Raw genomic sequence first — 13,477 nt, forward strand, 5'->3', positions numbered from 1 at the left:
GAGGATGGATAAAGGCATGACTTGTCACACGTGCTATCAGTAGATCTTGGAAGTTAATTTATATATCTTGAGTCAATGCATGTCTGACACACTAGATAAGGACTCAGGCACGCCAGGCACGCCAGGAACCAGTTGCAATCGCAATTCATAATGTTCGTCTAAAAGCCGACCCCCTTTATCCGTCCAGATACGCCAAGATCTCTGCCGGAGCACCTGCATTAGCGGGGTCTCTTTAAAAAATTCAAGATATTCGTTTAATAACTCTAACCCCCCCTTTATCCGTTATCTATATAACATTCTCGATCAGGCAGGTAGTCTCTAGACAATATTTTATCAATCAGTGCCAAGGTATAGTACAATCATTTTACATCATCATTCCAGTCCAATCCAATCCAGTCTCAATCCCAAGGCTCTTATCCATTGTCCAAGAAATCGCCCAATGCCGCTATCAAAATGCGCCATTTGGACCACCTAAAGAACCGTGAACATCCATGTTTATCAACCGACAAACGTCTACGCCATTCACAGAACCAAGCCTAGTTCTTCACAGTCACCCCCACTACAACAAACTCAAGTCCAACAGAATCGGCGTCCACATGCAACAATGAGACCACAATATGATCAGGGTGTACCAGCTGTTTCTACACTCCCATCTCCGCCATCTAGATCGCCGTCTCTCGATCCCCCATCCTGTGACCAAGTAGAATCCTCGTCCATCATGACAACGGCAGAATCGGCAGAATCATTTTTACTATGTTTACCATCAGAACTCGAAACACCCAGACTTGTAATTCTTCGGACATTCATTGCCTTCTGTGCCCAATATATCAGCGTTTCCTCCAACCTTTCCTTTTCAACCGGTTTACTCAAGTATCCATCCATTCCCGCCTCGAGACACTTTTCCTGATCTCCTTGAATCGCACTAGCCGTCATAGCTATTACGGGAAGATCTTTTAGTCTACTTTTCGATTTGAGAGCAATCGTTTTGGTTTGTGTGCTGGCCGGGCTGTCCATTTCCGATCCATTCAGATTTGAGTGTTTCGTGGGGGCCAAAATTTTCGCAGTTTCTGAAAACTGTATATCATGTTCTAGATACTTTTCGTATTCTTTATCGGTCCTTAGAATTTTCGTTGCCTCATAACCATCCATAATTGGCATCTGGACATCCATCAAAATGATATCTGGTCTCGGATTGGATGGCCCAGGATTGCTCAAGTAATTCAATGCTTCACGTCCGTTCCAAACGGCTTTTGCTTGAAATCCTAGATTTCGGACAGTTTTCAATGCAATAGTTTGGTTAATGGCACTATATTTGTAAGCAAGAAATAAGAGGATGTGCTTGTAATGAGAATGTCCAACTTACTTGTCTTCGACAACCAGAACAAGGATCTCGCCTCGTTCTCCCAGCGGTAGTTTTGATCCACTCTCTTTATTCTTGTCTCCGTTTCGTAAATATGGAGGGAGAACATGATTGGTGTCACTAGTCGAGATTTGTTCATTTATAAGTTGTTGTTTTACCTGCCCTCGATGAGGACTTGGTCGAAGAGCCAGTGGCGTACTCGGCAGAGATTGCGAACCAGTTTTTTTGTTGGTGAAAGAAAGGTCAAGCTTAGCCGGAGCGTTGGAACGTCGGGGGTAACGGCAATAGGAGGATATCTTCAATGGTATTATGAATGTGGCCGTGCTCCCAACTCCTTCCTCTGAATCAAGAGCAATTGTTCCAGACATCAGAGTTGCAAGCTAGTCTTTGAATCAGTATCTCGAAGCAGGAATTTCAATGAAGGCATTGGAAGAATGGAAGAATATACTTACATTTCTCGATATAGTCAAACCTAGACCCGTCCCACCATATAATCTCGCTGTTGAAGAATCCCCCTGGCTAAAAGGTCTAAATAACTTATTCAAGGTGGTTTTAGATATTCCAATCCCGGTATCCTTGATTACGAAGCTGACCTCAATTATGTCATTTCCAATGTTGTCTGGAGCCGTTATTCTCTTCCCTTTCGCGCTTATTGTTATGGACCCATTTTCCGTAAATTTAAGCGAATTGGTGAGAAGGTTAGATAGTACTTGTCTGATTCGCCCGGGATCTCCCAGGACTTCGAGGTTTTCCTCAACCTCGTTTTCATAATTGAACACCAAATTCTTTCGGTTAGCAAAAACGCATAGCAATTTACATAGCTCTCCCACAATAGAACAAAGATTGAATGGAACTTCTTCGATGTCGAGACGACCGGATTCGATTTTCGAAAAGTCGAGGATATCATTCACAATGGTTAGAAGGGCTCTTCCCGAAAGTTGGATGCTGGAAACATATTCGCGTTGCGAAGACGTTAAAGTTGGGTCTTCGTCGAGTAAGTCCACCATACCAATCACGCCCTAATGCCACCACGTTAATACTTTGATCATTCAACTTGGGGGGAAAAGATGAGCAGGGAGACTCGCCGCCGTCGGGGTTCGCATCTCATGCGACATCTTAGCAAATCCTGTTAGCGTTTCGGAAGTCTTCACAAGCCACCAAAAACTCACATTTGCTAAGAATTGACTTTTCATCTTAGATGAATCTTTAGCTGCTTGTTCTTCAATCATCAACCTCGTGTTATCCATCTCTAATTGTGCCCGTTTTTCGACATCCGTGATATCAATACTCAAGCCCAAGCATCCGATAACCTTCGGTGCCTGCCCTCCATCATCACTGCTGTGCTCGATATCTGCCACTAGTCGTGTTCGATAGCTTTTGTCTCCTATCTTTTCTTCGCAAGTTGCCATTTCGACCTTTCCGGACAATATCTCCAGGATAGAATTTTCGTGGCCTAGGATTTGGAACACATCAGTAACGCGGGAGTATTTTCACAGAGGAATAGATAAGGAAAACAAACCCGGTATGCCCCCTGCCTGCGTACTTTGCATATGCTCAATAATATTTTTCCCAATCAAGTTTTCCTTACTTTGACACGTTTGCTCAGTTTTGGTATCCCATAGCATGGCTCCTTCCGCCATTGTTACTAGTCGATTTTTATCCACACAAAACATGTTGACTTCGGCATGAGCCAGAACTGTCAACATTTGATGCTTGTTCCTCTTGGCCTCAATTCGTGACATCACAATATCCGTGATATCTGTATTTGTTCCATACCACTTCAGAACTTCTCCATTGTCGTCAAGTAGTGGGCAAGCTCTCGTGTGCATCCATCTGTATACCCCATCATGCCTTCGATACCGTACCTCAACCTCGCCCTCTTCGCCATTTGCCAGTCCATAAGCCCAAGCTTCTCTAAGAGCACTCAAATCTTCCGGATGAATCATCTTCTCATATCCGTTGCCAATGCTTTCTTCCTTAGACATGCCTGTATATTCGTACCACTATGGCGCAGGTTAGTTTCTTATGAACTGTGAACAATTACTAGAAGGCATCCTTACCCGCCTGGAGTACCAATCGCAATAACCGTCCGGTCTTGTAGTCCACACTAGATGTGGCATCAAATCGCAGATAGTTTCATGGCTTCGTAGTAATTTGTTTTGTTTCTCAATCAAGTATTGTTCGTATTCCTGTATATCTTCGCACCAGCAAATCGATCCCAAGTAAATCCCAGCCTCGTCATAAAGGCATTCTCCGGACATCAGGGCTGTCATTCGAGCTCCATTTATGGGATTTATAAAGCCAGATCTTTGATTCGCGAACGGTTGTTGAGTTCTTGCTAAAACTCTTCCGAAATATTCATCGGGCGGTAACTGACGAGTGTATGACTCATCCCATACCTGTAGGGCGTCTCGAAAAATATCCCCTCCGCAGCCAGTCTCTCCCCCCATAGACTCTCCCAAGACATCTCGAACTTTTTGATTTGCCAAGTAAAATTCACCATCTGCAGTTATCAAGAATGAAGGGGTGTCAATATTGTCAAAGATTGCTTTTCGGAGAGAACAAAAAACATCGTCCCTTATGAAGGCTGGTTTATGTTGAGGCTCTTTTACTTTATTTGCTGATGATGTTGATCCTAACCCGGAATTGATCGGATTCCCTTGCAAGAATATTGGTGATTCGAAGGTGAGAATGAAATGAAGGTCCCGATCTCCATTCAGAGCATCAATACAAGCCCGAAATCGTCTTTTCTGATCATTCGACTTAGATGCATTGGATGCATTGGATGCATTGTTCACCACCACCTGGAACCCATCGAAAAAACTCGAATTTTCATCATTTGATGAGGCTCCGCCACGTCGAAGATACTCTATCTCACTTAGAACCGGTACCCATGATCGATTATCTAGTAATGTGACACCCAAGTCATCCAAGTCCTTCCCGATCAACGCGCTCTCATCATTCATAGAAGAATCTGTGCTACCCAATAAAGCTCCTGCTTTCCAGTTTGTCCATAGCACTTTCCGATGCTGATCCAAGACGAGCACAGGCGTAGGCAAATGTCTCAATATTGATAATGGAAGGTCCATTTTATTTGGGCTCGAATCTGGCGACCGAGATCCATTGCCATGGTTTTTTCCATACATCATGTCCCACGTTGAAGTCGGCGGCTTTGTTGAGATAGCCTCGTGATCAATTGTTTGAGTTTACCTGCTTCCTATTGAGATACATTCTTTAGCATATAATTCATGATATCAAGGAAGGTGGAGATTGTAGAAGACAAGAGGTCAAGGTCAAGTACGCGACTATATCTGGAATGGATCGAAAGGAGACTCACCCATGGACTCTCGGTTCACTGGGGATGATGGCGTGGGGCACGCCTCGTACGTCGCCCTTGAGATCGTCCGTTACTTCAAACTTACTGTTCCATTTTATTTGGAGCTTTTGTGACGAATTTTGGTCTTATAGTATTGATGATATTCGATCAATGAACTGGAAATCAAATTCGAGAACAAGTAGACTTGGAAGACAGAAACAAATGGTCTAATTCTAGGTTCCACATCATATAAGATCGCCACTCTCGTAACTTTCTTCTAGAATTATCGTTGATCAACTAATAACCAAGATATCTAAAATGAGTTCTAGACTCTGTACTACTAGTCTTAAAATAGGAACACTTGCCAGTGTATTACCCCTATCAGGAGTATACTAGCAGCCATAAAGACTTGGAGTCTTGGGGCACTATAAACTATTATAGTATCGATGCTTGATCTGATTGAGACTGTTCCATGGCTACCGATACTCTGGCGTATCCATTTCGGGATATTTGAACCCTCAAGACCCCGTGAGACTGGTTTGATCTGGCTGGTATGGATGGATATTGATTCCACGTCGTATATCCAATTGCTAGTCAGAAACGTATCGATGTATGACTCGGTATGAGTGAGGCCATAGGTAAGGGCAGCTAGTCTCTGGGAATACATATAGGGACTCGCCACTCATGAGGAGCAAAATCGAACAATCGAAAGGATCTCAAACGATTTGAAGTTCATCAAGAGCAAATGCCAAAGCACAATCAATTGTTCGCCTGGCTAAGTGAAATAAAGTTTAAGAAAATGAGACGGCGTGTTCTGCAAGGTCAAGAGATGCCGTCTTGGTGGGTGTGTTCTGTTTCCCGGGATTTAAGCGTGCGTTCGAATTGCTGTGATGAAAGTGCTGTGGCTGCGGCTGTGGCTGTGGCTGATCGCTAACTTCCAAGGTTCTCCCAGACCTCTCAATTTATCACGTTCTATAGGCAATAATTGGTAAGTCAAAGCCCTCCCGTGCCGTAGCCTCGTATCTTTGAAAACTAATCAATGAGTTCAAGCAGTTAGAATTCCAATCTCCCACCCCCATTTGAGTCTTAAGATTAGCACGCTATGGGTCTTTTCTCATCCTCAACCTCAGCTTCCTTACCACCCCCCAAAACTGGCGTGGATGGTGCACCTATAGCTCCGGACCGCACACAACGATCTCGGTGCTGGGAAGCTAGGGATGCTTATTTTAAATGCTTGGATAAAGCAGAAATCATTGATAGTATTACGGAGAAGGACAAGGCGGAGAAAGCGTGTGCAGTAGAGAGCAAAGGATTTGAAAGTAATTGTGCTACGAGTTGGGTGAGTTTTCTTCATTGAGAGCTGAGTATGGGCTAGGCTAGAGTACCTAGGAATCGGAGCAGTGAGAATAATATACACAAGGAATGTTTGTGCTGACTTGATTGTGGCGTAGGTCCAATATTTCAAAAAGCGAAGAGTTATGGAATACCAGCGCGATCAAACTTTGCAGAGACTTAAAGCCGAAGGGGCGCAAGAGATGCCAGGTCAAATAGGACCTCCAGGTCCAGGGCAAAGGCCATGATGATATGAGGAAATATAATCAATGTATAACAGCACATGGATAGAGTAATGGGTTTACAAAAGGGTTAGAATCACGATAACGACCATCTCCTAATTTACATCACCACTTTGATTTTCAATCGCGTGCAGCAGTGGCGTGTTTCGACGAAGATTTTGCGAAAAAGTTTGTGTATTGGGACATGCAAGTGACAGACAGTATTGGGTCAATTTGCTATGTATACGGCAGATTTGTTAGACATTTCCTCCAGGTCTTCGCAACAATTGGGCACTGGGTTCAAGTCCCGAATTCCTATGTACCCAATCAAAGTTGCTCTTGCTGTCATAATGCTTGTTGGAAATATAGCTACATCTTGTCAACTCGTGGTGGCGTGCGAGACTCTATTTTAATGCCTGGCGACACTGCACTGCATATATATAGCATTTGTATCCAGTGTGTGGCACCATAATTGCGTGAAAGAAGGACGTACCGTGGACCTCGTGATGGAATTTATATTAAACAGAAGGGCAAGAATGACTTGATGGAAGATTTCACCTTACTGTTCGAATCAATCTTCATGGGAAGTAAACAGTATATCCCAGATGCATCAAACATACGCAAAATAACAGGAACCTCTGCCCCTAAATGCTCTACGTTTCGGGATCATAACACGAGCAGAAGCGCTTGAGACACGAACCTTTTAAGCTTCCGTGTCATGTTCGTTCCCCGGATCTGCAATTCACATGTGTGAAACATTTTTATATTCGAGTTTCACGCCCAGACATCTAGTTTCGGTCTCTTTAAATCTTCTCCTCCCCCCAAATATAAACACCGTATTTGTCAAATAAAGACTCGGATGAACGATTGTTCAGATATATTTCATTTATATTTTCTACATTTCCTATCAGCTTATTAGTCACTATTACCCTTTACCGCTTCCAAAATCAAATCCTTCATCGGCAGAATAATCGTAATCTCAAACAACATCACACTCACTCGACTATCATGACCATATCCGCACCCCAGCGACCTCCTCCTCTCCAGACAGGCTCAACACCACCAGCCTCCACGCACAAATCTCAAATCCGTGAAAAAGTCTGGGAAGAGTTGCGCCATGTAGCTATCCCAGACTCAAGGTTCGACCACGATTACTCTTCATTCATATGCGATTTCGTGGGTTCCAACGATGCAGGTCGTCACTTAATTAATTTAGACTGTTATATGTATGCCGAAACGATATTTATCGCCCCCGACAATTGTTTGCAGGAACTACGATGTCAGGCGCTGAAAGATGGGAAGATTGTCATTTGTACAACGTATGGTATCAGACGGGGGTTTTTCCTGCTGAATCCTAAGGAAATACCGGAACGCAAATGGGAGGTTGCGAGTTATCTGGATGGAATGGAAAGATATGGGAGGCATATTACATTGACTGCGATACGAAGTGAGGGATTAAAAATACCATTGATGGTAACGGGAACCGGCGCTATAAATTACAAAGGTCTTCGATTTGGAAAGGGTCATGGATTTTTCGATTTAGAATGGGGAATGTTATATTCGATAGGGGCTGTGAATAAGGATACGAAAACGATAGCATTGGTTCATGAATGTCAGGTATTGGAGGAAGAATTCAAAGGCGATCAGTGGGATACGGGATGCGATTATGTGATTACGAATAAAAGAGTTATTACTGTTGCTGGAGCGGCAAAACCGGGTTATGGCATTATATGGGATAAATTGGACAGAGGAATGTTGGAGGATATTGAGTCGCTCAGAGAGTTGAAGAATATCATCTCGCCGCCGGAGTTGAAATCTCCGCAGGAGCATATGGATTTCTCGGAAGAGGCGAGGTTGTATATGGATTACGCCAGTTTTGACTTTTAAAGCGCGGAGTGGGATAGTACTACATATTAGGTGATTTAGGGTCAACGGTTGGCAGGTTGTTCATGCCATATTTGGTTCAATATATTGCTTGGATTGATGTAGCACTTTTATACAATGTTCTCAGCGTGAATGATGACAGCAAGCGCTCGCTTATGAAGGTCCCCAACATCCAAATCATGATAGCACTGCTATTCATACATTTTCCCAGGATGTCCAATAGTCCGGACTAGCAATCAAATACAGAAATCAAAAGCTTCCGATCACCGGAGTGAAGCCCAGTCTATCAAAACTCCTACATCTCCTTGAACCATCACAAAACTGCACCATCATTTTCCTCCTCAAATCCCAATTTCTGTCCTGGAAAAAGTCATGCAAATGCACATTTCCCCAGAGGGCAAATGTCCGGCCCAACGTCCCACCCCGTTAGCATCAAAAATAAGAATGACTTACCTCTTGAATAATATAACACTCTTCTCCTCTTCACATCATGTGGTACTTAACCCAGGCAATCCTCCTTTAAACCCGCGGACATATGCAGCATCTAAATTCCCGTCGCCGTATTCATAATACTCTCATTTGCTTTTCAGCGCATCCAGAACTCCTCTGACTCATTGAAGCCATTCAGGGACTTAGAATCGAAGAGCGAGATGTGAATAATTGTGGCGTAACTTCATGTACCAGCTGAAAAATCTTCAGCTTCTGCTGCCAGTGATCGACTCCAGTAAACATCTTCTCTTGTAATCCCCATGTAATTCGTATCCAATCTCTGTGTATATCTCATAGCCATATCACACGTAGCATTCTTAGTCCTCCAGTAAATAAGCTGTGGCTCAAAGTTTGATATTATAATAGGTTGTGGGTAAGAATCCAGTTTTGATTGTCGTTGAAGAGGGAACTGATAATCAAACATTGGAATCAGAATGTCATCAGATGACAGCACTGTACGTTGCGATGTATTGAAAACATGATGATCACCAGATGTGTGGATCCAAGGTCATTTACGCGTCAAGACAAATACGGAAAGAAGTGTTGAAGGTTGGAGAACTTAAAAGATCAACATTATGGGTCTGAGGAAAGTATAGGTGAACAATTTTGAATTTGCAAAATAAGGAAATAGACACTATCAATACATAGCCACGGCAAGGTGACGTTAATGATCGAATTCAGGATCTGCCTAATTAACATTTCATAGGTCTTTTATACTTCAGTGATTGACAACGGCCTGCATCTTCACTTTCGTCATATTCCATACTTACAATGAAATCGAATCTCCAGCGTCTCGATTTCGAAAGCGAAGCCGACTTTAAAGAAATGATGATAGCTTGTTGGGAAGCATTTGAGAACCCTTTCAATTCCTATCTTCGAATAGTCTATTATCTCAAAGATGACTCCCCGCAGGAAAGAGAGCGATCTATTCAGATAGCCACGGAATCCGCAATAAGACACCATGCACAGAAGTCTCCCAATAGTCATTGGATGAAAATAATTGAGCCAATGCATGGAAAACTGATCGGAGCTGCAAATTGGATTTATTTCGAAGGAAATTCAGATACTGTCAATAATGCAAACCCAGTCGTTGCTCTTTGGTGGCCAGAGGGAATCGGTCGAGAATATGCCAACAATTTTATGCGACAAATTGAAGCCCATAAGTACTACTTACATTGCAATCGACCATACTTGCGTAAGTATAGGTATCTCCGATGCTGTGCTCGCTAGGAACCAGTCCATGCTAAAGTCGCAATATCGCAGTCTTAAACATCGCGTTCACGATTCCGGGATTTCGAAGGAAAGGTGCTATGAAATTGGTGATGGATTGGGGTATCGAAAGAGCTGATGAACTAGGTGTCGATACATATGTAGAGGCGAGCGAGACGGGAAGATTACTATACGAAAAGTATGGATTTATGACATACTACAAGGTGGTGGTGAACACCAGTATTGAAGATCCAAGTTCGAGTTGGAAAGATCTGGAAGAAAAACTGTCTCCTGAACCTCAGTGAGCACTACTCGGAATTCTGATTGTGTACGGACAATGACTGGTGTTGACAGGTACTTTATGTGGAGACCCATCAAAGGGAAATTCGAGGTTGGAAAAACATGGCTACCATGGGGGACTGAGTCTTTTGTTCCCTTGGTTTGTGAGACACCGAATTGACCCGGGGATACATTTATTGAAACTTTGCAAATGATTTTGCACAAACTGTTGGCATGGGCAATTCGTATTTCAAGACATCTCTAGGTAGCCACCTTTTGCCCCAATACCAAGTAAGGAACAGTCCCTAACCACAAATCTGGAAACCATCGATGCACTTATATTCGTCACATTCGCTGATCCAGAATCCGTAGCATAGATTTTATACATGGAGAGATCAACATAGACATAGTCAAGCTTTTCAGAATGTGAATCTTTACATCTAGTTTGATTGTGTCTTCGTTGATGCCACCATGTCCCTCGACCATATGAGTTTTGCTTCGCAGATATTGTATCGTTTCGCAAGTAACAAGGTCGCGATGGTAATTTCTTTGTGGGTAACGATCATCGTTAAATATCAGAGGCCGCAGAGTTTCGCGAGAGCATAGTTATTTTAGTTAGATACGGGCTGAAGTCTCGGCTCTAGGAGTCTCGTATTTCGGATTAACTTATATAGAGGATAGACAACGTCGAAAATATTGTCGTTGGGCAAGGCTCATCTATCCATGGTATAAAAGCGCGTATAGCCTTTTCATATTGGAGCTAACCTCATGGGCACATGTCGTGCGAGGAAACTTCGTATTACTTTCGCGCTTAATAATTCTGATTGAGTTATTAGACATCCATGGATCTCTGAGAATGGCCGCCATGGTAGCAAGGTTCCGCTTTTGATCAGTATGCCAATGCATGAATCTCCCAATAATTGGAGATGATGAAAATACGAACGAAATGAAAGCTGCTTAGTTAATCATTTTACGGATTAATATTTCCCCGGGATCTATCAAAAGCTCACTGGTGGCCCTCAAAATGAAGTCTTGGACACTGGGATAGTTCTTTTAGCCGCCAGTCTACTTTTAATCAGAACTCTAATCCAACGAAATCGCTCTTTTGGCTGGCTGTTGTGTCAAGATATCTCTTTGCCTTTTAAGATCATCCGAGACACTTCGCCGCCAACATACATTACACATGTCTCTGCCCTAGATCTCTGTATATTACTTGCAATTACTTGCAATGAGCTTCATTTACTAGAAAGAAAAGGTCCATTACGTTACAACTCATTAATCCGATCCTTCCGAGTTTCGTTTCGAGAAAATTCATTTTTGGTGAAGTTACCAAAGAATGAGGCAAACTCGTGCACTCGCTCTCTTTGGCGCAATCGTTTTCATTGCCTTAATCGCTAGTCTTTCTCGTTTAAACTCTGACAATTTATCGAGTTATATTCCGCAGAAAGCGCAGAATTATTTTGATTATGAGACGCCACCAGATTCAGAAGAGATCTTAAGGGTGAATGCAATCTTGGAGGAGTTTTTATCGCGTCCAGTCCTATCTTACGATGATGCTGTTGCAATGAATTCCCAAACCTGCCCGGTTAATGGGACGAACTATGATCGAGGTGCTGTTGATGGAAATGTGAAAACGTGGGCAGATATACCTTCATCTCAGATTTATGCGTGGCGCAAAGGTATCACAACGAATTTACGCCGCAAGCAAATTGAGGCAATTGGGAAATCAAGCTCATCACCTTCTGACGCCGATATGCCAGGGATGGAAAAAAAGATCAAAAGAGGAATTGTAATGGCCGCGGGAGATCGTCACGCCTTGATTCGTGCGCGAACTTCCCTTAGGCTTTTGAAGTCTTACAACTGCACGTTGCCAGTCGAGATATTTCATTTCAACTCCGAATTATCTGCACCTGCTCTTAGTAGTATTCTCTCTGATCTAAAAGAGTTGCAGAACTCTGACTCCGGTACTAGCGGCATTAAAGTTACAATGCGTGTAGTAGGAGACGTATCAAAAGGGTCGGGTTGGAAAGATTTCCAAATAAAAGGAGCCGCCATTCAGCAATCTTCATTTGACGAAATCTTGTATTTAGATACAGATTCTTATCCTCTACGGAATCTCGAATATCTGTTTGAAGGAAGAGAATGGAGAGATACGGGACTTCTCTTATGGCCTGATTATTCAAAATCTCATCCCACCAATCCGATGTGGCGTTTATTGGGTCAGCCATGTCGGAATGAATACGAAGGGGAATCTGGGCAGGTTATGATATCTCGAACTCGACATCAGGATATCCTATGGTTGATTGAGTATTTTGCACTTCATCATGAAGAATTTTATGGATTTATGGGAGGTGATCGAGATTCATTTCGGGCTGCGGCACTTCTTCTTGGAAAATCATGGACCGGTCCAGGAAGAATGAACGCTGTTGGGGCTGCGAAAATTCCTGGAAGTTCTCAATCCGGAGGACACACAATGCTTCAAGCAGACCCATATGGAAAGTGGATGTTCGTACATGCGAATCTGATTAAGCATTCTCATTTCGAGAGGCCGCTATGGTCGCAGGTTCATAGGATACGTGATGATTCTTTCAAGGAAGGTACTACATATGGTAATATTGATTCGCCAAATGATAAGATTGGGGAGGGTGTAAAATTAGATGTCGCTGTTAATCCTAGATTGGTAACGAGTATGTCTACTTTTGATGGATATGATGATGATTTGGTGGTCGTTGAAGATTGGGATTCGTACGAGGAATTGAAAGGATTTGAAGAGAAGTGGTTTGGTTTTGGTGGTGTACATTAATCTTATATAATTGGTGCTTTGGGTGTGTTGTATTTCGTGTATTACTGGTCTGGGACGAGCAGGTAAACTAGGACCGATTGTATATAGAATACACATGTTGGATCCGGAGCGATTGGAAAGGATGTTATTTCTTATTCAAACACGAAACTTGATCATGTTGAATGAGACTCTAGGGCAGCCTTTTACGGAGAATTTTGCAAACACCAACACCTTTGCCCATTTTGGCTCCAGAGCCAGTCCCCAGAAATGTCTACGAGTTCTTCCATCTTTCACGCTGGGCAGATCAGAGAAGCCTCTTTTCTGCATTACAGCAACCACCACACGATCATCGCCACTCCTTAATAGCCCCTCTACCCAAAGTACTCATATTTACTATAACCATCAACCACCCAAAGATTTCGTAAAAGCTATTTGATAAAGCTTTAATTGAAACAGCACTCCTCACCATCAAGTTTCCAGTCTTCGTACCTCAATTTCCCAAACATCAAGACACATCATCATGCAACTTCCCACGAAATCAAGAACAGCATTATAGCCAAAAATCTCACTTCCACGATACCCTTAACCTAATTCGGGAATAGATT

General features: G+C 42.9%; 5 protein-coding genes across 5 annotated transcripts; 4 read left to right on the forward strand and 1 right to left on the reverse strand.

The window, feature by feature from the left end:
* Nucleotides 1–621: 621 nt before the first annotated feature.
* Nucleotides 622–4,509, reverse strand: EAF01_000640 (uncharacterized protein; the record flags this gene model as incomplete). Its single annotated transcript, XM_038908890.1, has 7 exons — nt 622–1,306; nt 1,364–1,740; nt 1,813–2,379; nt 2,446–2,475; nt 2,530–2,813; nt 2,880–3,363; nt 3,421–4,509. 7 exons carry the CDS (start codon nt 4,507–4,509, stop codon nt 622–624), a joined length of 3,516 nt encoding a protein of 1,171 aa, XP_038775796.1.
* Nucleotides 4,510–5,778: 1,269 nt separating this feature from the next.
* Nucleotides 5,779–6,256, forward strand: EAF01_000641 (uncharacterized protein; the record flags this gene model as incomplete). Its single annotated transcript, XM_038908891.1, has 2 exons — nt 5,779–6,015; nt 6,128–6,256. The coding sequence occupies 2 exons, from the start codon at nt 5,779–5,781 to the stop codon at nt 6,254–6,256; spliced, it is 366 nt and encodes a 121-aa protein (XP_038775797.1).
* Nucleotides 6,257–7,237: 981 nt separating this feature from the next.
* Nucleotides 7,238–8,116, forward strand: EAF01_000642 (uncharacterized protein; the record flags this gene model as incomplete). The annotated part of the gene is made up of 1 exon (XM_038908892.1): nt 7,238–8,116. One exon carries the CDS (start codon nt 7,238–7,240, stop codon nt 8,114–8,116), a length of 879 nt encoding a protein of 292 aa, XP_038775798.1.
* Nucleotides 8,117–9,373: 1,257 nt separating this feature from the next.
* Nucleotides 9,374–10,271, forward strand: EAF01_000643 (uncharacterized protein; the record flags this gene model as incomplete). The annotated part of the gene is made up of 3 exons (XM_038908893.1): nt 9,374–9,797; nt 9,866–10,112; nt 10,166–10,271. The coding sequence occupies 3 exons, from the start codon at nt 9,374–9,376 to the stop codon at nt 10,269–10,271; spliced, it is 777 nt and encodes a 258-aa protein (XP_038775799.1).
* Nucleotides 10,272–11,426: 1,155 nt separating this feature from the next.
* On the forward strand, nt 11,427–12,893 carry EAF01_000644 (uncharacterized protein; the record flags this gene model as incomplete). Its single annotated transcript, XM_038908894.1, has 1 exon — nt 11,427–12,893. One exon carries the CDS (start codon nt 11,427–11,429, stop codon nt 12,891–12,893), a length of 1,467 nt encoding a protein of 488 aa, XP_038775800.1.
* Between the last annotated feature and the right edge of the window lie 584 nt (nt 12,894–13,477).

The sequence above is a fragment of the Botrytis porri genome (assembly GCF_014898465.1).
Source record: "Botrytis porri strain MUCL 3234 chromosome Unknown BPOR_001, whole genome shotgun sequence".
In the NCBI taxonomy this organism is placed as follows: Eukaryota; Fungi; Ascomycota; class Leotiomycetes; order Helotiales; family Sclerotiniaceae; genus Botrytis; species Botrytis porri.